This window comes from Crocuta crocuta, unplaced genomic scaffold, assembly GCF_008692635.1.
Source record: "Crocuta crocuta isolate KB4526 unplaced genomic scaffold, BGI_CrCroc_1.0 scaffold333, whole genome shotgun sequence".
NCBI classification, from domain to species: domain Eukaryota; kingdom Metazoa; phylum Chordata; class Mammalia; order Carnivora; family Hyaenidae; genus Crocuta; species Crocuta crocuta.
In genome coordinates this window covers 3,518,848-3,533,082 of record NW_027532856.1, presented here as the reverse complement: position 1 = coordinate 3,533,082, position 14,235 = coordinate 3,518,848, and the positions used below count along the sequence as shown (strand labels likewise).

The 14,235-nt window shown below is 37.8% G+C and overlaps 1 protein-coding gene across 1 annotated transcript in view; it reads left to right on the top strand.

Annotated features, from left to right (window-relative positions):
- The first annotated feature begins 2,277 nt into the window (after positions 1-2,277).
- Positions 2,278-14,235, top strand: part of DHX40 (DEAH-box helicase 40) — a 47,939-nt gene continuing 35,981 nt past the window's right edge. The window contains exons 1-7 of the mRNA XM_077745513.1: positions 2,278-2,456; positions 3,290-3,457; positions 4,689-4,834; positions 6,645-6,764; positions 6,960-7,187; positions 7,408-7,474; positions 8,437-8,568. Coding sequence (XP_077601639.1) covers positions 2,345-2,456; positions 3,290-3,457; positions 4,689-4,834; positions 6,645-6,764; positions 6,960-7,187; positions 7,408-7,474; positions 8,437-8,568 — 973 coding nt within the window. The 5' untranslated portion in view covers positions 2,278-2,344. The remainder of the gene's footprint in view (positions 2,457-3,289; positions 3,458-4,688; positions 4,835-6,644; positions 6,765-6,959; positions 7,188-7,407; positions 7,475-8,436; positions 8,569-14,235) is intronic.

Here is a 14,235-nt window from a genome sequence, read left to right as displayed (position 1 = left end):
ACAGACTGAAACAGGCTCCAGGCTCTGAGCTGGCAGTCAGCACAGAGCCCGACGCGGGGCTCGAACCCACGAACCGCGAGATCATGACCTAAGCGAAAAGTCGGACGCTTAACTGACTAAGCCACCCAGGCGCCCCTTTATTTTCTATTTTTATTGTCTATTTGTATCTTGTTTGCCATTGAAATTTATAAACTCAATGGACAGGAAATAATTGTTCTTTTAATTTGGAGTAGCCTGGAGCACATGGCTATTAATGGTAACATGTTTTAAATGTCCTTGGTTTTAAAATCAACAATGTTAAACAACATTTGAGTTTTTCACTTTTACTTTTCTTCATTCTTGGTTTGCAGAGGTTTTTCCTGGATACTCTCATTAGGTGATTCTCAATCAAGAATGGAGTCATTCTATAATAGTTGATTTGCAAACATTGAAAGAAAATATATTAGGCACCAAGATTTAGATAATTTAGAGAATTTCATCTCCCATTACAGTATAGTGATTATTAATGTGGCAAATCTTGGTCCTATTACTTCTTTGCTTTGTTGTCTTGAGCAAGTGTGTAAGCCTTAACTCTCCCATGTGAAAATTAGGTATAACATTAACCTACTTCTCTGAGTTTTTGTGGGAAGTAAATGAAAAAAAAAAGTATATTAAATGCTTGACTATTAAGTGCTTAATAAATGGTAACTATTATTGGTCTGAAATGATTCTGTTCATTTTCTCATGAAGTGACTTTGATAGTATACTGCAAATACTAAAATACCTTGCCCTGTATTCACCAATACTTTGCCTGTACTATAAATGCATTTTTTGCTTTGTTTTCTGACTTGTAATATTTTCAATTTCTAATAGAATTCAGAAGGTTGGGAGATTCCTTTAATGGATGATAGAAATCTGAGATATTCTCCTATTGCTAGGTTTATTCCTGTAGTACCCAGGTTTTAGAGCTATAGAGCTGCTAGAAAGCTGGATTTCATTTGGTATCATTCAAAATCCAATAAGCTTACGTTTTAGATGTTAATCAGTCCTACCTAAAAGCAGTTGATACATTTTTATGAGCACAAAAAAATCTTGGGGTCCAATGACATCTTTTGAAGCCTGATCAGATAGGAACACAGTGGTCTTTAGTTAATAGTGAAGGGACAACTTTGAGTTGTCTTGTTTGGCTAATTTTTAAAAAAAAATTATTTTTGAGAGAGGAAGACATAGTGTGAGCAGGGGAGGGACAGAGGGAGATGGAAACACAAGACTGAAGGGGGCTCCAGGCTCTGAGCTGTCAGCACACAGCCCAACTCGTGGCTGGAACTCAGGACCGGTGAGGTCATGACCTGAGCCGAAGTTGGCCGTTTACGGGACTGAGCCACCCGAGGAACCTTAAGTGTTGGCTAATTCTAATAGTAGGAATGGTTGAAAAGCTCAAGAAACAATTTTCCTCTAGCATTGATTTCGTTACAATTGATACTATTTACAAAATTGGAAGGTTCTATAACAATAATAAGATCTTCCCCCCAAAGTACTTTTCTGAAATAGTCGCCCCACCTCTGATTGTTGTGTATTTGTTTAACCTTTCAGTCATTGTGGTTTCCAAGAAATCCATATCCATTAAGTGAGCTTAAATCCTCTGAAGATCAATAAGTCATTCATCCATCCAGAAAATTCAACAAATATTGACGGCTTATTTTGAATCACTTTGCTCTGGGCTGAAATGTACTGTGGTTTTTTAAAGTTCCTGCTTTTGTGTCTAGTTGGAAGAAAGAGGAAGAAAATAAATTGAAATGCAGGGTCCTATGAAGGAAACGAATAGTGTGTGGGACATAAGTTTTGGACACTATAGAACTATAAGTTCAGCTCTGCAACTCAGTAGTTCTGAAATGAACAGGTGATTACAGAATGAACAAGAGGAGAATGTGTTCTGGAAACGCTGCACTCTAGAAGGGTTCCAGTTCTGGCAAAGGGTCACATCACGTTAGGTGTGTGAAGACTGACCACATCAGCTTGGTAAAGGGATGTCACCTGGCTCTTCCGCGCACAAGTCGGAGGGGGCCCTTCTGGACCTTGGAAGTGGCATCAAGGCCCGAGGTGAAGCACACACCCGCAGATGGCGGGAAAGCCTCAGGGATGAGCCCCTGGCTGGTGGCCTCCCGGCTGGTGGCCCGGCCAGGTCGCGGGGGTGGGGGAGCTTTCCGGCGGTAGCGCGCCACGTCACCTAACATCTCCCCCTCCCCTCGCTCCAAGTCGCACGCGCGGAAGTAAACACCTCGACGTCATCAGGGCGCGTCTTCGCCTTTCCCCTCCCATCTCTCCAGATCGGTGGACGTGCTCACCTCCGCTCCGGGCCAGGTCTATGTCCCGGTTTCCCGCCGTCGCGGGCAGGGCGCCAAGGCGGCAGGAGGAGGGTGAGCGGTCAATAGACCTTCAGGAAGAGAGGCCTTCGGCTGTTTCCATCGCTGATAGAGGTGCGGTCCGCGGGACGCTGCGGAGGCCAGCGGGAGTTTCGGCATGGGGGCTTTTGGGGGGATAAAAGTCCGCCTTTGGCGAGTAGAGAAAAGTGGAGAGGAGGCTGCAGCGTTCTCCTCGCCCTCCAAGCCGGAGGCGAACTTTGCGTCCAGTGAGCACTTTGGTCTTGAGGGGGGCGGTCCCAGATCCAAGTTGGGTGAAAACCCTGCTGGGGTACAAAAAAGTGAACCCCAGCGCCTAGACGCGTTCTGCTCTTAAACAGGCCCGCAAAGCCTTTGTTCTCTACCCATCCATCCCCCCCCCACCCCCCTCGTCGGGCCGCCAGCCTGCCTTTGGGTATGGTATGAAGGGAGCCAGTTTCCAGGAGCCAGTTTCCATGGTTACCCACCACTTGGCCTTCTGGGATATCAGTCACTCTGAACAGGGACCTAACTTGAACCATGAATCAGAAGCAAACACAGGTGGCTCTTTAAAATTCAGCTGAGAGTTTCCTGCAGTGTTCTAGCTTTTGGTCTATTGTTTAATAAAATTGGGTATTGTGCTTCTGTTTAGGTCTGCTCGCATATACATTGTCTTGTGCTAGGCTTACTTTGTCGAGTACTCTGAGTCGTGCATTAGCAAATGCTCACGTTGTTAGATTTTACTAAAAAGTTGTTCTGGGCTTGTAAACCCTTAAATACAAATTGGACAAAGGTGACTTACCTGAGAAGTCATGGATCTATCCCTTCTAGCCCTGAAATTCTGTTGCCTTTCTCTGTTCAGTTCTAGGAAATTGAGTTAAAGGTATCTTTACAGGCCTTTTAATTGCACAATTGTTTTTCTGTTATTACAGAAGAGAAAGGATGCACATCACAGGAAGGAGGAACTACTCCAACTTTTCCTATTCAAAAACAAAGAAAAAAGCTTATTCAAGCTGTGAGGGACAATTCATTCCTTATTGTTACTGGAAATACAGGAAGTGGTAAAACCACTCAACTCCCAAAATATCTATATGAAGCAGGTAATTTTATTCTGGGAATAACCTCTTAGGGCACCTGGGTGTCTCAGTAGGTTAAACCTCTGACTCTTGATTTTGACTGAAGTCATGATCTCACAATTGTAGGATTGAGCCCCTTGTCCAGCTCTGCACTGACAAGTGTGGAGCTTGCTTGGGATTCTCTCTCTCCTTCTCTCTCTGCTTCTCCCTCTCCTGTGTGATTAAGTGCTCTCTCTCAAAATAAATAAACTTAAAAAAATATCCTCTTAAAAGCTAATAGGACTCTGTATTGCACAATACCCACCATTGGTTTTACAGTCTCAATTCTTCTTTTGACCCTCCCCACATCGTCCCTGCTTTTTTATGGTGTTATTTCATGTTCAGGAATTAATTCAAATGATGATTTTTCCATTTTTAATTGTCATAATAATCTCAAATAAAATTATAGGTAGATAATGCTTCTCTGCTATAGAATGAGGTTGTCTTGCAGTAGACTGTTAACCATTAGGTATTTTCATAATTTACAGGGGGAAGGGATATAGTGATATCTGTTGCTGACATTAGTATTTCTTGGTTCTTTCTCCAGAGGGTTATCAGGTAAATATTTATTCCCTGACTCCATAACACCAAGCCAACTAACAAATTACCTACCCTTAAAATGTCTTTCACTATGGTAAAACTATCATAAGGTCGGTATAGAGCAAAATTATATTGGATGTTATATAAAAAATAAAAATTTCTTGTCTGATATTAATTCTAATCTATTAAATCTGATGTGCCATTTATTAAGACATATCACTATTTTGCATACTATTAATAAAGAAAGAAAACATCAATTGTAAGATGCGTCTTTCAGAAATACTAAAATGGTAAATATATGAAAGGTAGTATGTTTAAACTTCTGTGGCAAAAGTAAATCTAGGAATTCTGTGGCATTTATAGAATTCCTAGGAATTAAAAATTTTGGGCTTATTATTTAGTGTAAATGTTTAGACAGAAATTGGAAAAAAAACCTAATTAAAATATGTGTATTTTGAACATGTAGTCTTAAAATATGTATATTTTGAATATGTATTCTTATTTTTTTATTACCACTTAAATTTCCATGGTGCATTGGTAAAATGGTATATTGTTAATTTGCAGGATTTTCTTTTGGAAACATTTGAACAGTTTGTGTTGCTTGGTCAGAAACAGTTTAGCTCTAGTTGGAAGCAATTGTTAACAGTTTTCTGTTTTTTACCTCTGTTTTTGAAAGGGTTTTCACAACACGGTATGATTGGTGTGACTCAGCCACGGAAAGTAGCTGCTATATCAGTTGCTCAGAGGGTTGCTGAAGAAATGAAATGCACTTTGGGATCCAAAGTAGGGTACCAAGTTCGTTTTGATGATTGCAGCTCTAAGGTACAAAAGTTTTATTACTATAAGACCTATAAACTTATAGAAAGGTTGGAAAAAGTTATGAAAGATTTTAACTTCAAATTTGCATTTTTATTTATATATTTTTATTGTTTAAAGGTTTTAATTTTAAGTAACGTCTACACCCAGTATGAGGCTTGAACTCACAACCTCAAGTTCCAAGAGTCGGATGCTGTTCTGATTGGGCCAGCCAGGTGCCCCTGCGTTTATAATTTTCAGAGACAAAGCCTCAGATTAGAATTAATTTTTGTTTGTGCACCTGTGTGGCTCACAGGTCATTTAAGCATCTGACTCTTGATTTTGACTCGGGTCGTGATTTCATGGTTTGTGGGTTTCAAGCCCCATGTCGGGCTCCCCGGTGATAGGTTGGAGCCTGCTTGGGATTCTCTTTCTCTCTCTGCCCCTCCCCTGCTCACACTCTCTCTCAAATATAAACTTTAAAAAAAAAAAGAATTAATCTTTGTTGCACGTTGTTAATGATTGTTGCCCATTGTTAATGAAATAGTTTTCCTATTTTCTCTCTTCTCCGTTAGTTTATAAATGACATGTTTATTTTTTAAGGATTTCTCTTGTTTTTTAGCTGTAAGAATCCTGGATATGTAACTTATATTTGTATTCTCTGAAACAATTTTTATAGTATTAAAATATACATAACATAAAATTTACCATTTTAACAATTTTTAGGTGTACAATTCATTGGTATGAAATACATTCACAATCTTGTGTATCCATCACTAGTCTTTATTTTTCAGAATTTTTTTTTTTATCAGAAACTACATCTACTAAACATTAGTCCCTTCGTCCCTCCTTCCAGCCTGGGGTAACTTCTACTTTCTGTCTCTATAATTTGCCTTTTCTAAGTACCTCTTATAAGTTGAATCATATAATATTTGGTACTTTGTGTCTGGATTGTTTCATTTAGCATATTTACAAGGTTGATCCATATTGTATATTTGTATTGCTAAAGTCAATGGAAAATGGACAGACAACTTAGAAAAGTCAATAAGCAAATATTTATCGAGTATCATCTGTATTCATGGCACCAACAAGTTTAATAAAATTGTTTTCTTTTTAATAGTTAATGGTTACAATTTATATTCCCTCAGGATTTTTTAAATCTTGTACCAGATACAAAACAATCCCTGTTTGAATATGGTTTCTGATAGGAATGGCCATCATTTATGGCACACGGTGACTCCAGAATACTATCTTTGTCTTCCTAGTGGTCACTGCTGGGGAATTTTCTGTCTATATTTCTGTCATTTTATGTCTATATTGCTATTAACTCCTGGCCTTTGGATCTTATTCTCACCTTGTTTTAATGCTAGTCGACTGACATAATTTTTAAAATAATGAGAATAGTGAGGGAAGAAGAGAGTGAGAGGAAATGGTGCACCTATTTCCTCTACCTTTTCTCCTGAGTCCTCTAAAACAGTAGCTGAGACAGGGAGATGGATCGCATTTTATTGCTGTTTCCTACAGCTTGCTCATGGGAAGCCATTGCATCATCTTACCAATTTCCCCTAACTACTGTGTTATATCTCCATATTGGTCACTTTTGTTGCTTTATCTTAGAACATCCACCTTAGTTCCTTATCTCTGTCCCTGTGTAGATCACATGTCTTATAATTTACCATCCTAGCTGTTAGGCTGTTTTACATACTTTTGTATCTAGTCAGGTTAGTTGGATCACCTAATATCTGTACATTTGGGGGAAATTTTAGTCTGTAAAGGAGGGGTGAATTTCTGTAACACTGTATATGTAAGCTGATATACTCTGCTGTTTGAACATTAGGAAACTGCAATCAAATATATGACTGATGGATGTTTACTGAAACATATTCTGGGAGATCCAAATCTTACTAAGTTCAGTGTCATCATTTTAGATGAAGCCCATGAGAGAACTCTAACTACAGTGAGTATTTTAATATATTGGTTATTTGTTAGTTTCCTTCTTTGGGGTAGATTTTTAACTTGTAGAGAATTGTCTGGCCTTACTTACATTTTAATCTATTGAAATAGGAGTTCTTTGGTTAGGAAAGCAAAATATTTAAAATAAGTTGGTTGTTAGGTGTACTTGTGACTTATTAGAAATTTACTTTTTTTTCAGGACATCTTATTTGGCTTATTAAAGAAGTTATTTCAGGAGAAGTCTCCTAACAGGAAGGAGCATTTGAAGGTCGTGGTGATGTCAGCAACTATGGAATTAGCCAAGCTCTCTGCATTCTTTGGAAATTGTCCAATATTTGATATACCTGGAAGGCTTTATCCAGTCAGAGAAAAATTCTGCAATTTGATTGGCCCACGAGACAGAGAAAATACTGCATATATTCAAGCGGTATTACTTGGCATCCTTTTTATGTCTTTTTTAATATTTATGATTCTAGTTGATTAAGTGGTTTATTAATTCATTTGTTCCCTTGTATTGTGATGGCAGCCCTCATAGTTCCTAGCACTTTTGAGAACCAAATTTAACTTTTCTGTGGAACATGGGGAGGTGGTTGGGAGTGGGGTACTGTATTTCCACTGGCATATTATGCTTGTGTTTCTTGCTTTAGATTGTGAAAGTGACTATGGATATCCATTTGAATGAAATGGCTGGAGACATCTTGGTTTTTCTGACTGGTGAGCATTCAGTTTCAGGTTAAAAATTTAACTATTTATAACAGGGGAAGGTGGCATCACAATAGAGTGTTACTTTTGTTGGGAAATCCGGGCTCATATTTAACTCATATTGCTTTTTTATGATTTATCTGAATAGTTTTAGATATTATGCCTTATATGAGATATATAAGATAATTCTACACTGTGATAAAAACTGCCAGTCTCATTAGTAAACATACATAAAGTATGCTGACCTTTTAATAAAAAGATATTAAATGGTAAATTATTAGTATTTTTCTTAGTCTGTCTTATATAGAGCTGCTACCACATTAAACAGTCCTGGATGTGAATGATTAATTCCATTATTTCAAAAGACGTCCTACTAGCTCCTTTCTTTGTTGAGTGGTGGAATGGCACTGTGTGATGGCAGTACATGAGGTGTTGATTCCATCTCTCATAGACAGGCCTTTTTTGGAAGTCAAAAATAGATTAGTTAAACCCTAAACTAGTGTGATTCTTCAATTAGCAGCATCCTCCTAACAGAAGTGAGTCATTTCATCGCTTTCCTCCTACTCTGCCTTGTACTTTCAGAAGTGAGACATTGTAACAGCCGCTGCCTTTTTCAGATTACTTTAAGTATTTTGAAATACACTTAAATGCAGCATCTCTTGGACTAGAATTTCCTGTATTAATGATTAACTTTACTGAATCTTTCTCAAATATTGTATTAGCAAGATGAAAGTCTTGAAGATTATAAACATTTTTATTCCTGAAGAGGTTAAAATTCTCCGGGAACTGGTGTTCAATTTCTAATTTTATTGTTGAGATTTGGTACAATTTATGTGTTCATTTCCTTTAGATCAAGTGAAATTTAAAATAACTATTAATGCAAAACTAATTTTAATCTAGAAGGCTTTTTTTTTTTCATTCTTATATATTTTTTTGCTGTTAGTTGCTGATATTATTTTCCTCCCTCCTTTCAGGTCAGTTTGAAATTGAAAAAAGCTGTGAGTTACTCTTTCAGATGGCAGAGTCTGTTGATTATGATTATGATGTTCAAGATACAACTCTGGATGGTTTGTTAATATTGCCATGTTACGGATCTATGACAACAGGTAATTCCTCACTAGAAGAGACAATTTGACTATTTTACAAACTTTATTGAATAATCACAGATGTACAGAAAAGTGCACAGATCCTGACTGTTTACGTCAATTAATTTTACAAACAGCTCATTTTTGTAACTGTCACCTAGATCATGAAACAGAACGTTAAGGGAACCAGCCTTCCTTAGGAAAGTGATTTTTTTCTCGAAGCCTTTTCATATTCACTTTTTTAAGAGCCTTGGATATACCCCTTTGGTATTTATGAGTGGACTGTGTCCTCTCCCAGCAGAACAAAAATACTGTTGATAACTTTTTTGAAATGAAGACTATAATTTCTTAAAAAAATTTTTTTTCCTGAGTGCATGTGCACGTGGAGGAGGGGCAGAGAGAGGATCCCAAGCAGGCTCTGTGCTGACAGTGCAGAGCCTGATGCAGGGCTCCATCCCACAAACTGCAAGATCATGACCTGAGGTGAAACCAAGAGTCAGAGACTCAACTGACTGAGCCACCCAGGTGCCCCAGGACTATAATTTCTTGATAGGAGTACCATAAGTCAAACCTAATTTGCCAGTGCCAAAGAATTTCTAGAAACATACATCTAGGTTCTTCTGAGACGTAAACACAGTCTTTTTTTTCACAGGTTTTCTTTTGAAGTAGCAGATATTAGCCTGGTTTTCAAGAATGATGCTGTTCTTTTATAATTTCAAAGAGCAAATGCCAACTCTTATCCTGATATTTGTTAATAATAAATATTGTTGACTTAGGCTTAGAATTTGTTTAGTAAAACTACTTTATTAGGGAAGTTGATATGTAAAACCAAAGAGAAGTTATTTAGAATTTGATGGTGATTAGCACTTAATGTAAAAAGAATTTGAGTGTTTTTATATTTTATGTGTATTTTTGTTTTGTTGAGGAGGTAGTTCTTACTCTTACGTTAACAAAAAAAGTTTAGGAATATGTGTGTTTGTAAATAATTGTAAATGACTTTTGGCAGTTTCTTTTGTGATGATCTTAGGCCCTTGCCTTCTATATTGAAATCTTTTTTTTAGGTTTTTATATCTTTAAGGCAATTCTTAGGATCATTATTTGATATTAAAAGTTTTCATTGTTTCCTGGGGATTTGAATCCTCTGTCACCTTTATTATATTTTTCTTTGTTAACCACTAAGGTAATTCAAAACTCATTATGGTTGCTTTGTTATTTTTTAAAATTATTTTTTAATGCTTATTTATTTTTGAGAGAGAGAGAGAGAGAGAGAGAGACATAGTGAGACCGGGGGAGGGGCAGAGAGAGAAGGAGACACAGAATCTGAGATGTCAGCACAGAGCTGGACATGGGGCTCAAACCAGGAACCTCGAGATGACCTGAGCTGAAGTCAGATGCCTAACAGACCGAGCCACCCAGGTGCCCCACAGTTGCTTTGTTATTAACTATTAACAATATAAATGCATTTTGCTATATAAATAGTTTCATTCTTTCCTTTGCCACATTGAAAATAACATGTTGAGTCTGCTATTGCATCTTGTTTAATGTTCTGAAATCCAGTTTTTACACTGTTAAGGGTTGCTAATGACCTCTATTTCTCAAATTTCCTGACTATTTTTTTTTTTCATTAGTTTGTATTTTGGTTTTGTGATCATAATAAGTCTCCTGGAATGCTGTCATCAGGGATATTTTTAATTATCTCGTTCTCCTGACCACTCTTTCTCTAAGTGTGCTGCTGCCCTCCCACCCTTCCCAGCCTTTCTTCCTCTTTCAATGTGACTGTTTCTTAAGGTTTTATCCTTAGTTTGCTGTTTTCTTAGAATTCTCGGTTTTGGAGAGGTTGGCTCCTACGACTCACCTGTCGCTTCTCTGTGGATGATGGTCTCTAGTTCATTCTCACTCCTGAGCTGTGAACCTCCTGGGTTTCCTCACAGGGCTTACTGGTCTGCATCACATCATCCTAGATCATTCAATCCAAATGTGAGCACTCCTATAGGTTTTTTTTTTCTCTCTTGTCCAGATCATTCATTCATTCTTTTTCATTTTTCATTGTCATCATTAGAGTTGGGCTCTTCAGTTTGCTTTCCAAAATTGATAACATAACCTGCTACCCTGTTTTCTCTTATGTAATTTACCATCATACCTGCAATGGTAAGCATAATCTTCCAGAAGCACAGCTCTGATTGTGTGTTTCCTCTTGGGTATCTTCGGCCATTCCTTATTACCAAGTGAATTAAAATACTAACTTAATAACTTGGTACTTATTATCCTTCCAGTGTGATTTCAATCTGCTTTCAGCCTTAATTCCCAATGTATGAGATTTTCTGTGTTGGCGTATATGTGTGAACTGGGTGTCAGGAGAGCCATTACTGAAGGGCTTTGTTTGTTTATTTTAGTTTCCTTCTGGTTCCAAGGGCACGATAAAATTGAACTATTGGTGATCCATTATGAGCATAGTAATATTTATTGGAACAATTTATAACAATGCAAAGAGGCTTTCAAATTGAGCTGATGAGGTACTGAGTAATGGGTAACTTCAGTTGGAAGAGAGTGGCAGGTTCCTGGGATCTCAGGCTTCTTTTTTTTTTTTTTAAGCCTGGTTATTACAATACAACACTTATTTTCTTTATTATTGCTGCTTTGGGTGGTGGGGAGAAACACTATATGTTATTTCCTTTATTTCCCATTATGCTTTAGGAGTAGAAGACTTGGACTTGGGAGTGAGGAGAGGGAAGAAGGGTTTCCTGCTTGTAGCCTGTTGTGAGGGGGTTTAAAAAAATGACTCATATCTAGGTGTAGTGAATAAGTGAAGATTTTGAGGTGGGGATTATTAAATAAAATTTTTTAAACATTTATTTTAGTTTTGAGAGTGAGAGAGAGAGAGACAGTGTGAGCAGGGGAGGGGCAGAGAGAGAGGGAGACACAGAATCTGAAGCAGGCTCAAGGCTCTGAGCTGTCAGCACAGAGCCTGACACAGAGCTTGAACTCATGAGCTCTGAGATCATGACCTGAGTTGAAATTGGACACTTAACTGACTGAGCCACCTACGTGCCCCTTGAGGTGGATATGTTATTTGCTTTTATTTCTGGGTTAGCTATGAAGGTGGCTTACTGTTTTAAAGGGACATCTTAAGGTATCTCCCTAACTGACAAAAAATTCTCAAATGTCAAATGTGAAGAGATGCTGTGGTATCCCTTCTACTGCTAAGATTATATGATCCTACTCCTTGGGCTGAACTCCTAACCCCCCATCCTTTGTGATGTTCTCTCAAGCTCAAAGTGTAGGCGGTATTTTTTATTTCTTTTCTTTCCACATCTTTTTTGTGGTTGCATCTGCTATTTTGTTAACTTGGACTCCTCCTTTCCCTTTTATTCTCCCCTCTTACTGGCTGAAATCCTGCTGTTTTGTTTCATGAGTGCAACCACCTCCATAAAAACCTCCCCTGATTTCCCACCTCCCAACTGGCTTTGATCTCTTCTTCATTTAATCCTTAATGTGCTCTGCTGTTCCTCTTGTGGCACTTAACACATCCTGCCTTGTGTTATGGTCGCCTCATCTTTATGAGACTTCGAACTACTTGAGTATTATATGTTGCAAAAGTCCTTATCAGATGTTTGTTAAACTGAGGTCCAGAGTTTTCACTTTCTGCTAGACATTCTGTTAATGTCTTGCATCATTAGTTATGTCTAGGACCTTATTCTTGTTTCCCTCAGTCCTTTTTGCTCTTCTGACTTCCCTCTTGCAAAAACTATTCAAGGTTTTGCAGTTTTTCAGGTTTACTGAAATATACCTGTTACTTCATAAGTGACAAATATTTGCATGGAATTTGACAGTTTTAGCACTGAAAGTAATTATCTAATTCAGTGCTTCTTAGCCTTTTTTGAGGATGGAGTCTCAGATTCTTTTTAAAAGATAATGAAAGCCATGGTTTCTTTCTCTAGAAAAATGCAAATATACCCATATATTTATTTTTTGCATAATCAGATTTCTTTATGTTACAGATAGAGGCTAAGTGATATTCCTGAGGTCACAGGGTAAAACTGCATTTCATAACCGGTTATCTATTCAATAGGGGCTGAAAAAACAGCACATGTGTTTCCAGAATACATGAAGAAAAGGAAAGGGAGATTTACCTCGGGTTAGTGTGCAGTATTTTTTCTTCTTTTTTTTTTTTGATTTTTAATTTTTTAATGTTTATTTATTTTTGAGAGAGGGAGAGAGAGAGAGAGAGAGAGAACAAGCAGGATAGGGGAAGAGAGATGGAATCACAGAATCCGAAGCAGGCTCCAGGCTCTGAGCTGTCAGCACAGAGCCCATTGTGAGGCTTGAAATCATGAGCTGTGAGATCATGGCCTGAGCCAAAGTCTGCCACTTAACTGACTGAGCCATCCAGGGGCCCTAAGATAGTCATACGATTTGTATCCTTTGTTTTGTTGATGTGGTGTATCACATTGATTTGCAGATGTTGAGCCATCCTTGCACCCAGGAGTAAATTCCACTTGATCATAGTATATGATTCTTTGAATGCATTGGCGCATTTGGCTTTCTAATATTTTGTTGAGGATTTTTGCTTTGAGGATCTATGTTTATCAGAAATATAGGTGTGTAATTTTCTTTTTTTGTGGTATCCTTGTCTGGTTTTGGTATCAAAGTAATGTTGGCGATGTAAAATGAGTTTGTAAGAATTCCCTCCTCTTGTACTTTGTAGAAAAGTTTGAGAAGGATTAGTATTAATTATTTTTTGAATGTTGGGCAGAATTCACCAGTGGAGTCTTCTGTTCCTGGACTTGGGAGGGTTTTGATTATTGATCCAATCTCTTCACTAGTAATCAGTCTGTTCAGATTTCCTATTTCATCATTATTCAGACGTGGTAGGCTTTATGCTTTTAGGAATTTATCCATTTCTTCTAGATTGTTTAATTTGTTGGCCTGTAAGTATTCATAATAGTCTCTTATGATCCTTTGTATGTCTGTAGTATGAATTATGATATCATGTTTTTAATTTCTTTGAAATTATTTGAATTTATTTATTTGAATTCTCTTTTTTTATTGTGAGTCTGGCTAACGGCTTGTCAATTTTGTTTAACTTTTCAAAGAACTAGTTGTATTTTTTAGTTGACCTTCTCTATTGTCTTCTTAGCTTCTGGTTCATTTATTTCTGGCCTGACTTTTGTTATTTTCTTCCTTCTACTAAATTTGGATTTTATTTGTCCTTCTTCTAGTTCCTTGAAGTGTAAAATTAGGTTGCAAATTTGATATGTTAGATAAAAAGCAAATATGGCCAATTTGATTATAAGTGGTTACTAGGTGAGGAACATATGGATCATTGTATTATTATTATTATTTTTAAATAGTTTATTGTCAAGTTGGTTTCCATATAATACCCAGTGCCCATCGCCACAAGTGCCCTCCTCCATGCCCATTACCCTCCTTCCCCTCGCCCCCACCCCCATCAGTCCTCAGTTTGTTCTCAGCATTCAAGAGTTTCTCATGGTTTGCCTCCCTCCCTCTCCCCCACTATTTCCCCCTCCCCCTTCTCCCCCACGGTCCTCCGTTAAGTTCCTCCTAATCTTCCTATACGTGCAAACATGTGGTAGCTGTCCTTCTCTGCCTGACTTATTTCGCTCTGCATAACACCCTCTAGTTCCATCCATATTGCTACACATGGCCAGATTTCATTCTTTCTCATTG